Source organism: Typopeltis vanoorti, chromosome 14, assembly GCF_054136105.1.
Source record: "Typopeltis vanoorti isolate ZY-2024b chromosome 14, IOZ_Tvanoo_1.0, whole genome shotgun sequence".
Taxonomy (NCBI): Eukaryota; Metazoa; Arthropoda; class Arachnida; order Uropygi; family Thelyphonidae; genus Typopeltis; species Typopeltis vanoorti.
Window position 1 is genome coordinate 74,343,455 of NC_143562.1, and position 20,219 is coordinate 74,363,673.

General features: G+C 33.5%; 1 protein-coding gene across 1 annotated transcript in view; it reads right to left on the reverse strand.

Annotated features, from left to right (window-relative positions):
* mago (mago, exon junction complex subunit) overlaps window positions 1-20,219 on the reverse strand; it is a 50,759-nt gene that overhangs the window by 22,660 nt on the left and 7,880 nt on the right. Inside the window, exon 3 of the mRNA XM_090403598.1 lies at window positions 10,670-10,780. Coding sequence (XP_090259724.1) covers window positions 10,670-10,780 — 111 coding nt within the window. The remainder of the gene's footprint in view (window positions 1-10,669; window positions 10,781-20,219) is intronic.

Below are 20,219 nucleotides of genomic sequence, written 5' to 3' on the forward strand. Positions count from 1 at the left end.
CAGAGTTCCCACCTTACATTCCAGGCCACCTACTACTGCCCTTAGAGGGCGCTCTACCTAGATAGGACTTTAGTGTCACCCACATGGTTGGGCTTAGTATTGTTTGTTATTTGTGCATATGTTACATTAATTTTTTTGTAATCCCCTTAGATGTCCTAGTGACTAGGACGAAATATAGGAAGTATTAAAGTCTATTTTAATTCTTTTTGAGTGTTGTAAAAAATCCATTAAGCCTCCAACATGATGTCCTCACAGCACTTAAGCCTCTACGCACGTATCTCAAAAATATGGCATCAAAATCTTCAGTATCCAGAACATACAAGAGTTGTTCCTCTGAAGAATCTCTAAAACAAGAATTGGAAATTATCAAAGAAACAGCTTTACTAAATGGATATAATCTAATAATAACCCAAAAAATAATTAACCACTCTCCTACAGATCAACCCAGACATGAAGAGCCCACAAGACTCCTATACTATATATTAAAGGCATCTCTGAACATGTGGCAAAAATTATGAAAAATATCAACTTATTGCTACCTATAACCCATCAACCAAATTCACAACTAGCTACCTTCTCCAAAAGACAAACTCGCATCAATGATGCTACCTGGCATATGCAAAGTACAATGTTTATGTAACATGTCTTATTATGGACAAACAGGAAGATCTATAATTAAGTGTATCTCTGAATATCAAGGCTACATCTATCTTATCAACTTCACAAATCTGGGCTTGCACAACATGGAAGAATCAAAAATGCTAACCACAGGATCCAATAGCAAAATGCTAAGCTACTACACAGATCCATATATAAACCTGAACGTTCATATAAAGAAAGTGCTGAAGTTTTACTTCATAGACCTAATCTTAATCGGAATGAATGTCTCACCTTTCCAAAAGTTTGGGAAATTGTTATCTTCAACAATTAAATTAAATAATTTATCTGTTATATTTTAATTTAATTAATTTTAATTTCAGTCCAGTAGTTTAATCCACGAATGTGTGACTGTATATGCAGAGGGACTCCAATTTAAGTATGTGTACTACTGTCTTTTGGATTCAATTCCTATTGTTCCATAATTGTACTGTTGATGTCTTATAATACATAAGATAAAATATTTACATAATAAAAAAGTTATTTATTGTGGCATACATGTTAAAAAAATTATGTAAAGCATCCAATCAAGCTGGTTTATGAAGTTGATGCTGTGACCCTTGCATCTGTGTTATTAGCTTCTTCTGATGACATATTTAATCAAATCTCACTCATGTTAATGTTTAGTGGAGAAAATTTAGCTAACAAGATTATTATGCCAATATTTCGCCCTTGGTCACCAAGGCAAGAAAAAAAAAAAAAAAATACACTAAGCATGTCCATGCAGATGCACCGGGAAGAAGACAAACACATACAGTGAAAAAGGTGGGCTCCTACAGTCCTAACCAGCACCCTCTATGGGTGCAGTGATGGAATCTTGCTGAAGGTCTCAAAATGGTCTTCCTTATTTTTGGTAACGTGATGCAGATTCCAGAAATAGTGTCTGATTTATATCTGCTTTATTGTAGTGCAGATAATGGACATAATTCTTATGTTCCTCCATATGGATTTTTTGCTCTTCTTCTAGTTTATTCAAAGTAAGCTAGTTTGCAAGAGCAAAGGATACCATAGATATCAGAATAATTTAAATGAGGGAGAGTATAACTAGGTTTAACAAAAGGTCACCTTCAAACCATACCAAAATAAGATACCCTTCATCTGCTTCAAAAGATCCTCTCCACCATTTAGATCATAGTGTCTACAGTACCTCTTGCCCCTACAAACAAACATACTAGACAACCCAGAAGAAGAGGAAAATCCACATGGAGGTGTAGAAACTATGTCCATTATCTGTACTCAAGCTGTTTCTGGAATAGCAGACCATGCCATGTACACCATACATACCCAGAAAAAAAAATGTTTTTGTTAGATATTCCTTTTGTTATTTAAAATTGCAAATTTTTCAAAGTTTGATTTCAAACAATATTCAACAGCAAATTGTAAATTCAAAAAGCTCATCCTAAAACTGAATAACTGTTAACTTTCACAATGAACATGTGATATCAATATTCCAAAAAATAGCATATTCAACTGATACCGCAGCCACTAACAACTGGTTTTACTAGTAATTATGTTGGAGGTTTAATGGAATATTTACAGCACTAGGAAAGGATTAAAAACTAATTTTAATGCTTCTAATATTTTGTCTGTCACCGAGATATCTTCAACGATTACAAATAACTCTTGTAACACACACACACACACACACACACACACACACACACACACACACACACACACACACACACAAAAGACAACACAATACTAAATTAAACACATGGGCAACTCTTAAAGTCCTATCTAGGTGGTGCACCCTCTATGGACATTTGTAGGTGATCAAGGATGTCAAGTGGGACCTCTGACAATTATCATTTCCCAAATTTAAGAAAAATTTAAGGAATACTTTTAAGGAAAAGTACCATTATTAGCAGAAATCAAACTGTACAGCAATGAATGAAAATAAGTTATCATTTGTTATGCCTTTCAAGTTTGATTTCTAATTCTAACACAAAAATGCTGTTTCACCACCATTCTATTTTGATTTGGGATTAATATCCTACAAGTTATTTAGTGAGTTTTATTCTACAGACATAACTGTGCAATTAATATACTGGGAAATGAATAAATATGTTGAGAATAAAAATAGTATGCTATATATAATTATTTAATTATTATTTACTTCAGTGCATACATGCATCTGACACCTTATCCTTTCTTCTCAGGAAGGATCATGGCACATAAACTCTTCTCTAATGGCATCCAGTAAACTATAAGCTTCAACAGTACCTATTACTAAATCCTCTTGCTTGCCAGTGTTCTGTAACATAGAGAACATCTCAATCCCCTCCCACACACACACATCAAGTGCAAAATTCGGGGGGGGGGGGGGGATGTACGCATTTCATAATTTTGAATTGTCTTATGTAATTAGAAAAAAAGAAATGTTAAAAACACAAAAAGAATGTTTTGATTAGAAAATAGCATCAATAAATTATACAAATTAAAGCATACTTAATTTGCACTTCCTAATAATAATCCTAAATATTAAAGAATAATCCTATTATTATTTCAATGAGCACAATAATGTATATTTTTGTCATGTTGCTCTTTTTTTAGGAGACCTTGGAAGTAAATTTTCATTTGTCTCAAAACTGTTTGGATGGTTTAGTGAGTTATTAATCTCTATAAATCTAAAAATTTCTTTCTGCAACTATGTAAAATAAATTCAAATAACATTTAAAACGAAGTGATTTTGTTTTGAATTCCCAGCATGGCTAAAAATAAACAATCATCATTTTCCAGTGGAAAATTATTAAATGTAGCATGTGAAACTGATTTTTATTTTTTAAAATAAAAGAATAATTCTTTGTTTACAAATAGTTACTTTGTAAATCCTTTTTTTATGGAGTAACTTTTTGTAAGCAAGAGTTACATTTCCAAGAAGCTTGATAATGCTGTTCTGTATATCTGTGAGGAAAAAATGTGACACCCAGGAGGGAGAGAATTTTGAGAAAAGTTGACAGTAGAGTAGACAGAAGCATATATCTAGAATGATGTTACGAAAAAAACATTTTCTCAAAAAATTTTGAATTTTTCACCTTAGAAATACAACTTGAATTCAAAAACTGTTAAATGAACCTGATAAAAGCCTGATAGTAATCATAATTAGTTTAACTAATTATGATTACTTAAAGTTACAGAGAAACAAAGCATCTGGAAATTTTAAAGGGAAAACTATTTTTCGATATGTTTATTTGTATTTAGGACATGGGAGAAACAAACTGGACAGTAGTACGATGCAGAGGACTGCAAAAACTGATAAGTTAAGAATTATTTCAATTTTAGTGCATCATTTAATCAAAATTAATCAAAAATCAAAAAATATAATAATTTCAGTCAATGAATATAACACAATGACTGATTTAATTAAGCTATATTCCGTGCATAATATATATATATATATATATACACACACAATCCTTTTTTATAGATGACTGAAATATATTCTATATTCAAGGAGTGTAAAAAAAATAAATATTTTTAAAATAAAGAATGGTGTTTAAGTCTCAAATTTTATTGTTGATCTTAAACATCACACGAGTCTTTTGTGTAAAGGCATATTACACTGAAAATTAAGAAAAACCACATTATGTGTGGATGTATAGTATATTCATTAGAAACAATTATAAATTGTTCCATAATAAATTATATAATGGTTTAAGAGAATACTGAAAATCTGACATGATCTTTCCATAAATGCCACTTTTGGGCTTCTTTCAGTCAGCTCTTCCAAATTTACAATGAATATTTGGATGGGGAGGGATGCATATGATGTCCACTCCCAGATTATTCCATTATTCATATGGAATTCATGAGGGTTGCCAGTCTGACATATGACTTGAATTTATTCATTTATTCTGATCTTTTTAGATGTAGTCCATAAATGTAGTTATAGTTTTGTTCTGGTCTTGTGTATGGAGAGGGCAGGGGAATTTCAAAATCTTTACTCAATTTTTTAAAAAATTTATTTTTAGGATTTTTACCAATAAGGGAATTTAATGTTTTATCTATTCTTTGGTAGGAGTTATATCCATAAAGGTATTCAGCGGGAAGAGCAGAATCACTGGAAACAGTCCGTGTTGGGCAGGATGATGTGAGTGATGTAAATATAGCCATTTATTTCAGCGTAGCTTTGTTGTTGAGTACCTGGGTTCTCTTAGTGCTCCATGTAAAAATTAACTATGTTAAGCAGGAGGGGGGGGGGTAGGACAGCAGCAATGTCCCATTTAGTTCATTTTGCCATGTGAAATAAATCTTGATCTACAATTTGACATGCGGAATGACTGATCACACAGCATGTACCATAAATTGGAGTAATTTAAATATATCTAGGGAGAAAATCGGGACCATCATATTAAAGGTCTCTCTCTTAGTGGTACATTAGTAAATGGTGAAGAAATGTTAAAACTAATCATGATGCCTGAACTTTTAAGGATATGGTTTATAATATAAAGTGAACAGAATTCTGTACAAAAAAAGAGGGGATGTAACCCATGAGTGGTTTTGCCACTGTTTGAAAGTTTGTATGTAGGATTGTCTGAATTTTTGGTATTCCATATATTCTGAGTGGTTTTAGATTATATAGTTTTGAGCTTGTTAACAAATTCTTTCAGCCAAGATGTGACTTTTTTTTTTTTTTTTTTTTTTTTTTTTTTTTTTTTTTTAAAGCCTAGTAATTTAAGAACTTTTCTTAAGATAGGGATAGAAAGTAATGAAAGTAAGTATTGATTCTATTATTCAAAAGGGAGAGGTCATTATTGTCAAGGATTCATTTAATGATACGACCTAGTCTATTTGTGTTGGCACTACATCACAGAGTATTGTGCAAATTCAAGTCACCCATAAGAAGTATAGGTTCAGACAGTTGCAAGATAAGGTTATCAAAATCGATTTCATTTAACTCTGCACTTTGGTGGTAAATAAATTGATCATAATGTAATAAGGAATCCCTTGGATAGGAGAATCAATACTGCTTCTGGGGCAGTATAAAGCCGGACATTAAAAGAAAAGAGTATGACTGCCAACTAAGACAGCCACTGCTCAATGAACACAACCACCACCTGTTCTTTCCTTGCATACAACAGTGAAATTCCTTAAGACAGGGTCCTCATTATGTCTTAAGTATGTTTCCTGTAGACAGAAACAGAAAGGTTTGTGTTTATGCAGCAAAATCTTGATATCAATGATATTCTGGCAAAACCCACGACAGTTACATTGTAAAAATTTTCCTATTGTTTTGGCATTATAGACTTATCTTGTTTTTGGGTGGATGAGGGCTGATCTTTGTCAGGTTTATATTTATCAACGTTTTGGGAAGTATTGGTGACCAGTGTCCATTTCTTCTTCTAAAATATTCAATACATCTGTGTCAGGGTTAGTTGGCAAGTTTAATTCATTTTCAGTGGATATTGAAGTATTAATTATTTTCTTTGGGACATAAGTGATATCTTTGCCATAATTTTTTTGACAAGTGGGTTCTCATCGAATGGAACCATTTTTGGAGTTGTCCCTGAAGTAAGATGCACAACTGATATGCTCAACCAAGATGCACTTACGATCATAAAGTTCAGTATGGTGAAACAGACATATGTGTTTGAGGTGTTTCTTAATCAGCATAAGAGGATCTCGGAACAGGTGTAGTGGTGATTAACTTCCTTTTTTGCATTCTGATATATTATTTTGTTGTTTTAATTTTTTGTATTTCTTTTTCATCTTTCTACTTCTGACATGCACAAGAGTAAGCTGGATGAGCTCCCTGATAGTTGACACGTTTAGCTTTTTTTTTTTTTTGCAGAACAAGATTTGTTATTGCTCTTTACTACCACATTGGGCAGAGGTGGTAAAGCAATGACAAGCAGTTTAGGCATGCCCATATTTCTGACATTTAAAGCATTTTAGTGGATAAGGATGTGCACTCTAACAGGACAGTTAAAAAACCCTGCTTTTACAGATATTGGAGGTTTAGGTGTATCAAAAGTAAGGATGATCTACCACCTCTGGAAAATAAAAAGGTAAAGAAAATTTATGTTATTTATGAGGAAAACCTCCAGAAAGTAAGGTCTGTTCAGAATTTACTGCCAAATAATATATGGGAGAGGGGTCATGCATGCGAGTAGCATAGAGTAACTCATTAGTTAGCTGTTAACCATTTTATCTTCAATCTGTTAGTTTGTTGTCTTCTACGAATAATTTATGAGTGCTGTGATAAAAAAAATCAGTTGCAAGTGCCAGTTGCAAGGTTCATGTTGTGATATGGTTTTTGTTAGCGGAAAAAAAATAGTGCTACAGAAATTCACCAACAACTGTGTAAGGTTTATAAGTCCAACATAATGAGTGACAGAAAGGTTAAGCAATGGTGTCATTTGTTTAAAGAAGGGGTACAATAATATTCACAATGAGGAGCACAATGGATGGCCAAGTGTGATAACAGACAATTTGGTGGAAAGAATGAACATGAAAATTAATTGTGGTTCCTCACTGCAGAAAATCAACAAGCAAGATCCCAGAAGACAGTGGCCATTATTTTTTTTTGAATGACAGTGACTGCTTGAATTTTTGTTGCTTTTGGAAATAATGAATGGCACCACTGCAATTGATTGTTATTTTGATTTGGTGTTTGTGTACGAAACCAATGTTTTGTCACCAGTCTTGATATGAGAAAAAGTTCAACTTCATTTTTGTAACACTCCAAAAAGTTTTGAGCTGATTCCACTCATTGCTGTTTATGTGCATTGGTCAGCATTTTTGGGACAACCCAACTGGCACATAATTTCTAATACCCTGGCTTTTCTATCACAATTTCATGAATGACTGAGTGTGAAACTTCCGTGAATTAAGAAAAAAAGAAAGTTCCGTAATTGTGAAATGATGATTCTCATAAATTTTCGTGTTCACTCTTTCCACCAAATACAGGTAGTCCTCGACTTACGATTCGCACTTACGACGGCCAAAATTATTATTATTAAAAATTCTCTAATTTAACTTTGCCACCAGCATATACATACATACAGTATATTACATTGCTTTTGTATACACATTGCAGCGTTGCCGTTTGTCAATAAGCAAAGCCTATCACCAATAAGCAATAGCTGCTGCTATGATTCATCCACTTCTAACTTATCACAGCCTTTGGCATGTTAGTTGCTAATCAGCAGTCGAAGTGTTCGTTTTTCTCTCGTTGCAATTTTTGTATCTCATTGTAACCCTATCATGTCCAGTAAGAGAAGTAAAACTACTGATGAAAATTCCAACATAAAAAAGGTGAGGAAAGCTTTAAGTTTAATGTTAAAATGAAGGTGATTAAAGCATATGACAAAGGAAAGAAAGTCAGTGAAATAGCACGAGAAGAAAAACTATTGCATTCAACTGTTTCAATAATCATAAAAGATAAATCGAGAATAATGGAGGTAGCTAAAGGGGCAGTTAATATGAAATGTACAATTTTAACGAAAAAAAAAGAAGGGCCAATTCATGAAATGGAGAAGCTTTTAATGATATGGATAGATGATCAAATCAACAAGAATATTCCTCTCAGTTTGTTTACGATTCACACAAAAGCACGCAGCCTATTTGACAATTTAAGGAAACAACAAGATAAATATGGCGAGCATACATTTAATGCTAGTAAAATTGGTTTTATCGATTCAAAAGCCAATTTAACTTACATAACATACGAATAACGGTAGAAGCTGCTAGTTCCGATTTTGAAAGTGCCGAAATTTTCAAGAAAAATCTGAAAGAGATTTTAAAAGATGAAGGATATTTGCTAGAGCAGATTTTTCACGTAGATGAAACCGGACTGTTCTAGAAAAGAATGCCAGAATGAACTTACATTCACAGAGAAGCTACATTCGCGCCTGGTTTTAAGGCATTTAAAGATAGGATTACACTTCTTCTTGGAGGAAATGCTGCTGGTTTTAAATTAAAACCATTTCTTATTTACCGTTCACAAAACCCAGAGCTCTGAAAAACATTGACAAGAATAAATTGCTGGTGTACTACAGGAGTAATCCTAAGGCTTGGATGACAATTATTTTATTCGAAGACCGGTTCTTAAATTGTTTTATTCCAGAGTACGTGCCTACTGTCTTGAAAAAAACATTCCTTTTAAAATTCTATTGCTGCTTACCAATGCTCTAGGACATCCTCTTCACATCGGTGATTTGAATGAAAATATAAATGTGATGTATCTACCGCCCAATACAAAACAGCTGTGATTCAGCCTATGGATCAAGGTTTGATTGCTACATTCAAGACATATTACCTGAAAACTACATTTTCTCAAGCAATAACAGTAATGGACAACAATGCTATAACATTACATGAGTTTTGGAAAAATTACAATATTAAACAATGTATCCAGAACATTGGAACTTCATGGAAGGAAGTATCAGAACAATGTATGCGAGGAATTTGGAAGAAGTTACTACTGCAGGAGACACTCGAAGAGTACAATGAGCATAGTATGTTAGAACAAATTGGTGAAGAAATCATTGAAATTGCAAGAAAACTGGATTTAGAAATCAATATTACCAATATAGAAGAATTAGCAGATCACGAAGAAGGTGAACTGACTGATCAAGACTTGATTTTCCAAAACGAAAGAGTTGTAGGAGAAGAAAGGAATAACGAGGAAGACAAAGAAGAGAAATTGTTAAAAAAATTTTCTGTAAAAGGATTAGTTGAAGTATTTTCTAAACTAAATCAAGGACTTCAGCTACTCGAAAATATGGATCAAGACACTGATCGCTTTGCCAAAGTCAAAAAGCAAATTCGAGAAGCAGTCAGGTGTTATCACGAAATATATGGAGAAAGAAAGAAAAACCCAACAAACATTAACCAATTTTCTTATTTCTACTCCCGATCGATCCAAATAAGTGACAGTTACTCACCTGTTTAATTAAAGACATTGTTAATAAGTTTTTTGTTTATGTTAACTAATATTTAAAGGAATTTCAAAGTAAAGTAAGTGCACCATTTTTGATATGAGTTTATGTATTTTTTTCTTAAATTGTTCTTTCTTAATTTTATATTTATGTATTTGTATGTGCTAATAAATAATTTATAAATGTTTAATTAAGTTTATACATTTTTCACTGTTTTAAATGATATAGAAACTTAATTTATGAAAATATTATAACAGAAATCAAACAAATCAAGAATTAACAGAAGTCCTCGACTTACGACGGAGAGGTTGGAACGTAACCTCATCGTAAGTCGAGGACTACCTGTCTATTACTACACTTAGCCAGCCACTGCTTTAAACAAACAACACCAATGCCTAGCCTTACTCATCCATTATATTGGGCCTGTAAACCTTAGATAGTCATTGGTGAATTTCTGCAGCACTACTATTTTCTGCCAACAAAAACATATCACACCATGAATCTGGCAGGATTTTTTTTATCACTGCACAAGAAGACAACAAATGATAATGGAAAGTAAGTAAAATAGTAAAAAGCTAGCTAATGAGTCATTCTATGCTACCATGAACATGACCTGTCTCCCATATATTTGGCAATAAATTCTAAAACGGACCTAACTATCTGAACACACCTCGTAATTCACAGCTGATAATTTTCAGTCCCTTAAACTTGGAGTTAACTGGAATCTGTTGTATATGTCCAACTGCAGTGACAATGTAATACTTTAAAAAGCACAAATCACATATATAACTGTAAGGAGTCAGCAGGAAAATGACATTTATCAGTGTGAAGTATAAATCAAATGTGGAATAAACAAAACAAGAGATGTGAGAGTAGTAAATAAAGAAATAGATGTTCATTAAATAAGAGTCACAATTGGAGTTTTTATATATTATTAAAATTTGGTTATTATATCTTACTATAATAATTGTTTTGTAAAGAAAACTGTACTTTGAAATCCCAAATACAAATTAGCTATCACTTTCTTTTTATTTTTCAAGATATATTCACATCTTGCTTAGCATGCACATGAGTAAAAAATCTTCTTATTCTAGTAACATTCTGATATCAGACAACTAAAAACAAACCTGACGCCCAACGCGATCTGGCTGTGGCCACAAGGCATCATCTTCTTTCATAATTTCTGAATCTTCTATGATACGTTTCAGTTCTTCCATAACACATTTGTGTACATAAGCCTGCAAAGATAATCTGCCTTAATACAGAGCAGCATGTATAATATATTTTAGCTGCACACACATACACATTTTTGTGAATGCAGTTGATTTAAAAATTTGTATAGTATACTACACTGTGCTTTTCCTTTTCAACAACTTGATAAATTTCATTTCTAGATTTTTAAAATTTTTGCATAATGGAAATTATACAGTGTAACAGCTTCATAATTAGGGAGTGCTCATTGCTAAAATATTAACATACAGCAACAATACAATATAAATATGATTTTTGCAATAAGCTGTCATTCAATAAATCTCTATGCTTTCTTAATGACTTAAGCTTAGAAATAATTTAATCTCTATTGATGCAATTCTTCATCTACGAATTTCAAAATTTTCTTTTGTGCAGAAACCATCATTCCCACTGACCGATGGGTGTAGAGGATACTTGGATAGTATTACATACACTCATGTTCATAGAAATCGCATCACCTGCTGTAACCATGTTTTTTTGGTAATTCAATTTGAATGCCTATTTGAAAAGGGATAATAACACAATTGTCACAAATAATGAAGAAGGAAATATAACATTTTTATTTTCGATTAATATTTGGCTCTTTTTAGTACAAGATGTGACATAAGGAAATGACAACAAACTTCACAAATCTGCAAATATTTCAGAATGGAGTGGACAGTGATATTTTCACTGGAAAAACAAATACCAGTATCAAAATTTAGTTTAACCACATAGTTTTACTGACATTCAAAGCTAAAAATTCACTTTTTGCTGTTTAGTACTACATGGGTCCTCCTCTTGCCTTTATTACAGCTTGGCATCAGCAGGGTATTGACAAAATCGATTTCCTGATGTCACTTTATGATTCCATACCCTTATAATGGATTCTGGGAGCTCCTGAAGTGTTTTCAGCTTCTTGTGTGTTTCAATCTTCATTTGGTACCACAAATTCTCAATGGATTGAGATCTGGGCTGTTTCCTGGCCATGTTAGCCAGGAAACAGCCCAGAGTATTACATTGTCACAATAGCATTACTTACACTTATTTGCCCTATGACAAGGAGCAGAGTCATCCTGAAAGATGCAGTTCATCGTTATGGTAAAAGTGGTCTCTGATAGTAGGTAGCAATTCTGAAATTTTCTGGTACATCTGTGCATTCACTGAAGCTTTTGTGAAATGCAAGCGACCAACACCATGATATGACATGCAGCCTCCAGATCATCTGACTGGCTAAGAATTTGACTGTTGACACAGACAGCAGGGTTGCATTTTTCCCCGATTGTCTTCAAACTGTCTGCTGTCGGCACCGTGAAGGTTAAACTTTCTCTTGTCAGAAAAAATTACTCTTTTTTTCCACAATTAAATTAGTGCTCTTTGCACATTTAATTGAGCCAATCTCAATTTTTTGTTAACAAGGGGTTATTTTTACGGTTCCTGGCTATCAGTCCCTGTCTAATGAGTCTTCTCCTGATAGTTTCTATCTCCTGATAGAAAGCTTGCCACAACTCCAGTTTGTTCTTCCCAGTTCCATTTCAGTTTTCAAGATGATGCATGCAGATTTTTGAGGAAGACCCACTTTAGAACTTGATCTCTGCTGATGTACACCAGTGTTTCACAAAGTGGGTGTATGCCCCACAGGGGGACGATTTGAATATTTTGAGGGGTAATTAGAAAATTATGTTGCATTCGTTACCTCCCCATCGATATAGTCAAAAAATTACCATGGTCGGCAGTAAATTTTCGATGTTGCAACTCTGACTTTCCGAGAAAAAAAGCTGGGAACACTAGTACAGCAGTCAACATAAATACTTTGCTGCGTAAGTGTGTTAAGATTAGATTATAGCATCTGTCACTTTTGAAAAGTAAACAGTGCCAATTTAATTTTGTGCATTTTTTGTTGTAGAAATGAGGCAAGTTTGGTTAATTTTTTTTTTTTATGTATTAGCAATGTTTTTTTTATGCTAGGAGGCATTTTTTTTTTCCATGTAACATTTCTACTTATTAGGTTTCTGGTTACCCAAAAGTTGCACTACTATCAATTTAAATAAAATGAACACTTTTCCATAATTGTATTAGGATCATTTGACAGTTGAAAACATAAACATAATCTCTCATATTTTGTTGTTTCTTTTTCTCTGCTGTGATGGTAGACTTTTAAAATTTTACTTTTTTATTATTTTAACTTTTTATTTATTATATGTGTTTGAGTAGTATAAATACATGTTACATGCCATTAATTTACTTGTATAATCCACACACACATGCATGCAGTATACTTTACAAACCTATTTTTTTTCCCTTTAAGTTGCTATTCCCATGCATAAAATGAATAGTGGAAGCAAGAAAAAAGTTAGTCAGAATTCAGATGAGTATTTGAAGTTTGGTTTCATACCCGCTATTCAGGATGAACGGTCACCATTCTGTCTATTGTGCGAACACACTTTGACCAAGGAATCAATGAAAAAAGATCATCTCAAAGCACATTGGAAGACCAAACTAGAACTTATGTGAAGTATGATTTGAACCAAATTAAGTCTCTAAAGGAGAAGTTTGAGAAAAGATCAACAATAGATTCATTGTTCTCTGTGTGAACTGCTATCCAAAATTGTACTTCTTGAAGTACGATTTTGAGTAGCAGTTCATACAGTTTCTCTGTTCATAGCTAAATCAGGAAAAAAATCGTACTATAGAGGATGATTTAAGCCAGCAATATCAACTTTTCTCAAAACATTTCTGGAGAAAGATGACAAAGGAATGCCACTGGGCAAATAACACTGTTAACAAAAGAATAGATGAGATAGCTAAAGATCTGGAAACACAACTTGTCGAAAAGTTGAGATCAAGGAAATTCTTAATACAGATGGACGAATCAACTCTAAGAGACAGTGAGACTGTATTGATGGCCTATGTAAGATATACTGACGATGAATTTACTGAAAAGATGTTCTGTGAAGCATTGAAAACCACTACTACTGCCATTGATATATATAAAATAAACTCAAAAATTATTTAGATGAAGCTCAAATATCAGTGAAAAATATTACATCTTGTGCTACAGATGGTGCTTCTGTTATGATGGGCAAGAAACGTGGCTGTTTAAAATTAATGAAGGATTACAATCCTGAAATGTTGCTTATGCATTGTGTTCACAGAGAAAATTTAGTTTCCAAAAAACTTTCACCTGTTCTAAATGAGATACTGAATTCAGTTATAAAATGTATCAACACTTAAAAGCTAATGCCAAATGTGAGCATCTCTTCAAACAATTTTGTGAGGATAAAACTGCTGACCATGTAAAACTATTGCTTCACACTGAGGTGAGATGGCTGTCACAAGGGAATTGCCTGAGAAGATTCATGGAACTATTAGATATTCTTAGTGAGTTTTTGAATGACAAACCTGAAATTAAACTCCTACAAACAGTTCATGGTCAAGAATTTGTGAGTTATTTGATAGATATCTTTGAAAAGTTGAATATGTTAAATAAGACCCTTGTTGATGCAAAGGCTAAGATATTTGGCTTCATTGTATTTCTGCAATTATGTCAGACGAATGTTTCAGCCAAAAAATTTGACCAATTTTATCGGCTAAATAAGAGTGAGGTAACCAGGTTCGAATCCAAGTGTGGGCATGGATGTTTGTGATTGTCCGTGAAATTACTAATGGTGGTGGATTGAGTAGTGGAGATGGAGAGTTGTAGAGTACGTGCCCTCTCTTGATGAGGCCTTGGACTTCCTGGAGGTGTCACATAATAATAACAACTTACAAAGTGTAGCATAAAATTTATATTCATTGTAGAAAGTCAAATTATTAACAGTTTTACCTATGCTCGAAAGTTTGAGTAGAATAACACATCATTAAATACCATCATCTTCTATATTGGTTTCTATATTGAAGTAAGTACAGGACGATGACTTAATGTTAAATCTGGTGTGAGACAAGGATGTACATTATCCCTTCTGTTATTCATTATCTATATGGATCCATTATGAAGGAAAGTGGTATTAAACATGATATCAGAATTGGAGATGTTAATGTCAGCTCTTTGCTTTATGCGGACAATGTTATACTTCTAAATATATCCGCTACAAGTTTGCAAGATTCCCTGACTAAATTGAATAACTATTGTAATAGATATGGTATGAAGGCCAGCATTAAAAAGATGAAGACAATGAAAATAGGTAGAATTGTTGAAAATGTCAACTGTGTTGTGAACGGGGAACCTGTAGAACAAGTAAAACATTTCAACTACTTAGGCACGATTTTTACTGAAGATGTTAAATTAAATATGGAAATAGACAACAGAATCAACAAAGCTGGTATGGTAGGCAGTCAATTGAATAAATTCATATGGAATAAGAAAGAAATTAGTCGGAACACTAAATTAGCTGTATACAAGGAAGTGTTCAAACCAGTTTTAACCTATGGATCTGAGAGCTGGGTCAGAAATAAAACACTTGACCAAAGTCTAGAGACCGCAGATATGAGAGTCCTGAGAAAGATTAGAGGCGTGAACAGATGGCATCAATGGCAATATCATATTAAAAATGAGGATATTAGGAAAGAACTTGACATTGTCAGCATCCAGGAAAGCATTAGCAGAGTTAATCTCAGGTGGTATTGGTTACTTCAACAGAGTGGGCGAGGAAAGATTAGCAAAACAAGTGTTCTCTGCCAGGTTGTCAGGAAAACGACCCAGAGAAAGACCAAGATATAGGTGGATTGATACAGTACAAAGTGCCTTAGACGATAGAAATATAAGATCTGATAATGTTGGAGTCTTGACAAGTAACAGACTGATTTGGAGGAAAATTGTAGATAGGAAGTTAGTAATGATGTAAATTATTCATGTAGTACTATCATATCCTGTACACCCCTTGAGGGTACATGTCAGGAATTTGATGATGATCATTAAATACAACTGATGATCTGTTGAGTATAATAATATGTTATATATATATATATATATAATATAAAACGATAAGCCTTTTTTGTAACGTTATTGTGTCACATTATTTGAAACATTTTGATACTCAGGGGCTACCCTGAGTGTCAAGTCATCAGAATTCAAGGAGAACTGGCCTACCAGTCTGGAACTCTGGATGTTGGGTGGCATAGGCGGGGGGGGGGCGACGTAGGCGCACAAGGGTGGAACTCCCCTTTCGAGTCTTCAAAATTCTAGTCATCAGAATTCAAGGAGAACCGGCCTACCAGTCTGGAACTTGGGGGGTTTGGGCACTGTAGGCGGATCCTCCCCTAGTGTATATATATATATATATGTAAGCAATTTATTTTTACACTGTTATGATTAACCTTTTCTTCAGTTAAAGCATAGCGCAATTGCCAATTTAACATCATGTGGCTCATTCTATTTCAAATAAATCAATTGTTTGCATTCTACCTTGTAACAACTTTTTTAAGTAACTGACGATGTTCTGTTAATTTCAGACTGAAATACAGTTACATCCAGAGTTACGCAAGTAATGCATTCTGTAAACTTTACGTAACTCGAATTTTACGTAAGTCGAATTTGTAAATTACATACATACAATAGAAATGTTCAATGGCTACTCCTACCGCTGTCTTACATTAATTTTTTTGTCATTAATAAGATATTTTCCATTTTTATGTTGAAAGAACGAAACGTGCTTTCAACAATGCGAACTTTATCCTTCACTACTGTATTCACTGTCGAAATAGGCCGATTTATTTCCCGAGCTATTTTTGATAGAATTTTCCCGCCTTCATACATATGAATTATTTTCAACTTTTCTTCTAAAGTAACTGCAGACCGTTGTTTTTTAGATTTATTACCAGCACATTCATTTTTGTATTTGCATTCCATTTTAACGGTAAAAAAAAAACAACAAAACTAGCAGTGATAACAAGTGACTGAGCTAACCGCACGAGCCATCTACTACTGTACTGCAATAAGGCTGTCAAAGATGCACCTGTGCAAAGCTACAAACATGTTCATATGCGCTAGTAGATTTATTACATAACTGCGAAATTATGTAAGTTGCGTGTTACACAACTCAGGGTGTAACTATATGGCAGTGTATTTAATAATAAATATTACTTTAGCTTGTGTTTCTGTGTATATATTGTATATCTATTAATTGCATGTATTCTTATGGCCTATTTTGCAGGATGAAAAATGTGTATTTACTAAATTACTAAACTGTAATATTAATGCCTAGTAAATTCCACTTTTATATCAAAAACACAACACTCGTAAAATACTCTACAAAAACCAGCTTATTGGTAGTTGGGCTATTTAGCAATCAAAATAAGTAAAGGATGTATCTTTTTGCTAAGCCATGAATAAATGTGATTATCATGCAATTATCAAATAGTTTTCTGAATTATAAAAAACATCTAAAAGGCATATCAGTGTACATGTATGGTAGTTGATCAATCTAAAAGACTATGTATGAAAAGGACTACACTGTATTGAAATATGTGACAAAGACATGCACCACTATACTAAATGCAAATAACTGAACCAGCTGGCTAGTTTAGAAAAATGTCGAGGAAGCTAAGGCTACAGCTGAGTTTTCAGAGCTTCATACTAAACTGTGATGGTGTTGTGTAATCTGCTGATTTTGCTTTTTCAGAGAAACTCGTAGGAGAACACTGTCATCTGAATGACATCAGATAACTTACCATCACCTTTAAAAAAACCCTTGTGTTTCTGATATGAAGCATATTATTAATCCATCACTGCTAGACAGATAGAACAAACTAAAAAGTTTCCAAATTTACAGAGAGCATATGTGAATGTAACCTTAGGTACTGCAGTTGCCCTGGTTTACACTACTTGAAAGACACAGAAATCCTTATATTTGGCTTTTATTAGTACTTTAATGTTTCACTGGCCTGACAGCTGTTTCAAACTGTTGGTTCTCATCAGACCAGGCAGAAACCCTTAGGACAAAAATTCTAAAAACACTTTTTAAGTAGTGCACACAACATCAACTCCAATGGCAAAGGTTATATTATCATAATCTTTTCTCATAAACTTAGAAAAATTTTAGTTTCCATTCCATCTGACTATAGCAATGATGGATTAATAATATCCTATATATTAATAATCTGTCTTCCCAAAATGAAATTTTTCAGGGGCTCTAAAATATTTTTATAGCCTTATGTTTCTTTTGCTCTACATGGAATGTGAATATTTCAAAAGAAAAGGGCACATGTTTTTCTATTATTTGCTACAGAGATGTCTGACCATATCAGCGAGGGGGACTATTTTGATATTGAAATAAAAAAGGAGCATATCATTTTATTTATCATTATTATATATGGCATCTGAATGAATCCAAAGATTCATCATAGTAGACCCAAACTATTAACCTAATATTAATGATACCTCTCAATTCCAGACATGGGATCCTTAGGGGTCTCATGCCAGTCCCAAGCCAGGATAAAGGAGGAGAGCCAGTCAGTCAGATAAGTGTTGATGCTCTGACCATAAAGAAAAAACACAATTGCTATCTAATGCCTATACGATCAACAGCCAAAACATGCCGGCTCAGACACTGTCCGGATGAACAAGGTCTGTGATACTAATCAAGCGATCAGGATTGATCGAAAAGTGGGATACTGAAAGGAAACACAAACTGAAACTAACAGAACTATTATCAGATGTAATGGACATCATCAGGAGAGATAAATGGATGCAGTCATATGGTCAGGGCATAAAACCAAGCACGAAGCAGGAGTTGGCTTCCTTCTTAATAAAAGAGCTAGAGAGGCACTGTTAGGCTACAAACCAGTCAATGAGCGAATCATAGTAGCAAGATTTCAAGCAAACAATTTAATATATCAATAGTCCAGATATATGCACCCACATCTGCAGCACAAATGAAGATATTGACTTATTTTGCAAAGATCTGCCAGAGACAATAGAAACAATACCAAAGCAGGATGTACTAATTATTGAAGGAGATTGGAATGCCAAAGTCGGAATACATAATGATGATCGGAAAGCATCATGGGAAAATATGGTTTTGGAGAAAGAAATTAATGAGGTGAAAAAATGTTAGAATTTTGCTGTGGACCACGAGATGATGATCTGTAACACAAGATTCTAGCAAAAGGAATGTAGAAAATGGATGTGGCGATCAAATGATGGGGAAAATCAAGAACATGATAGATATGATTACGATTAAAAGAAGATGGATAACATCAGTACAGCACTGTCGAACTTTTCAAGGAGCAGTGATTGCAAACATCAAGTTGAAATTAAAAAGAAAATATAAACCCCATCATCAGAAACAAAGAGATACAGCAAAAATAAGTGAAGAAGAAATGGGAAGAAGGTACAGAACAGTGTTAGAAGAGAAACTTAAAAGTGCAAACAAAGAAAAAAAAATCGAATCTAAGAGTGAAAGGAGTAATGAAGATGATAGAAGATGCAGTTGAAGAAACAGTACCTTAAGAAGAAGTGGATTAGACAAGAAACACTGAAGTCAGTATAGGAGAAAAGAATGTTGAAGATAAGGGATACATCAGAACAAATAGAGGAGCAATATAGAAGAAAGTGTAATGAGGTGAAAAAAAGCAGTCATAATGGATAAGATAAAAGGGTTAGAAGCCCAGTGCAATAATATAGAACAGAACTATGGAGAGCATAAAACTAGAGAAGTGTACAAAATTATTAGAACCATTAATAAAAGGTGGCAACAACAATTAAAGATGAAAAAGACAAAGTATTGATGAATAAAGATAAAATTGTACAGTGGTGGAAAAGATACTGTAGTGAGTTATATGAAGAAAAATTAGATTTAGAAAGCGTTGGGGAAATGACTGAAGAATTGAAGCAGATACCACCACCAGGTAATGAGTATGATATGGCCATTTTAAGAGGAGAGGTAGAAAAAGCAATAGGACAGATAAAACACAACAAGAGTCGTGGTAATGATAACATCATTGGAGAAATGATTAAATATGGTGGTGAAAGTATGGTTACAGAAATGCATCAACTATGTAATATGGTATGGAAAGAAGGGAAAATGCCAGAGAAATGGATGAAATCAATATTAGTGACATTGATATAATAAGAAAATAAGCTAGAATGTAAAAATTATAGAACAATTGTCTTGATAAGTCACCTTGGTAAGATGGTGATGATGATATTGACAGAAAGATTGAGAACAATTGGAAGCATACCTTGCAGACAAGCAAGGATTTAGGAAAGATAGAACTACAACTCAACAGATTTTAACAATGCACTTAATAGAAGAGAAAGCTAGAAGAAAAAACAAAAACATATATACTTTCTTTGTTGGTTTTCAGAAGGCATTTGACAGTATCGACCAGAAAGTGACATTAGCATGCTAGAATTGTATGGAATCAATAGAAAACAAATAGCTATATTAAAAGATGTTTATAAGAATGCAGTTGCAGCAGTTAGAATAGGTGATGATTTGGGGAAAA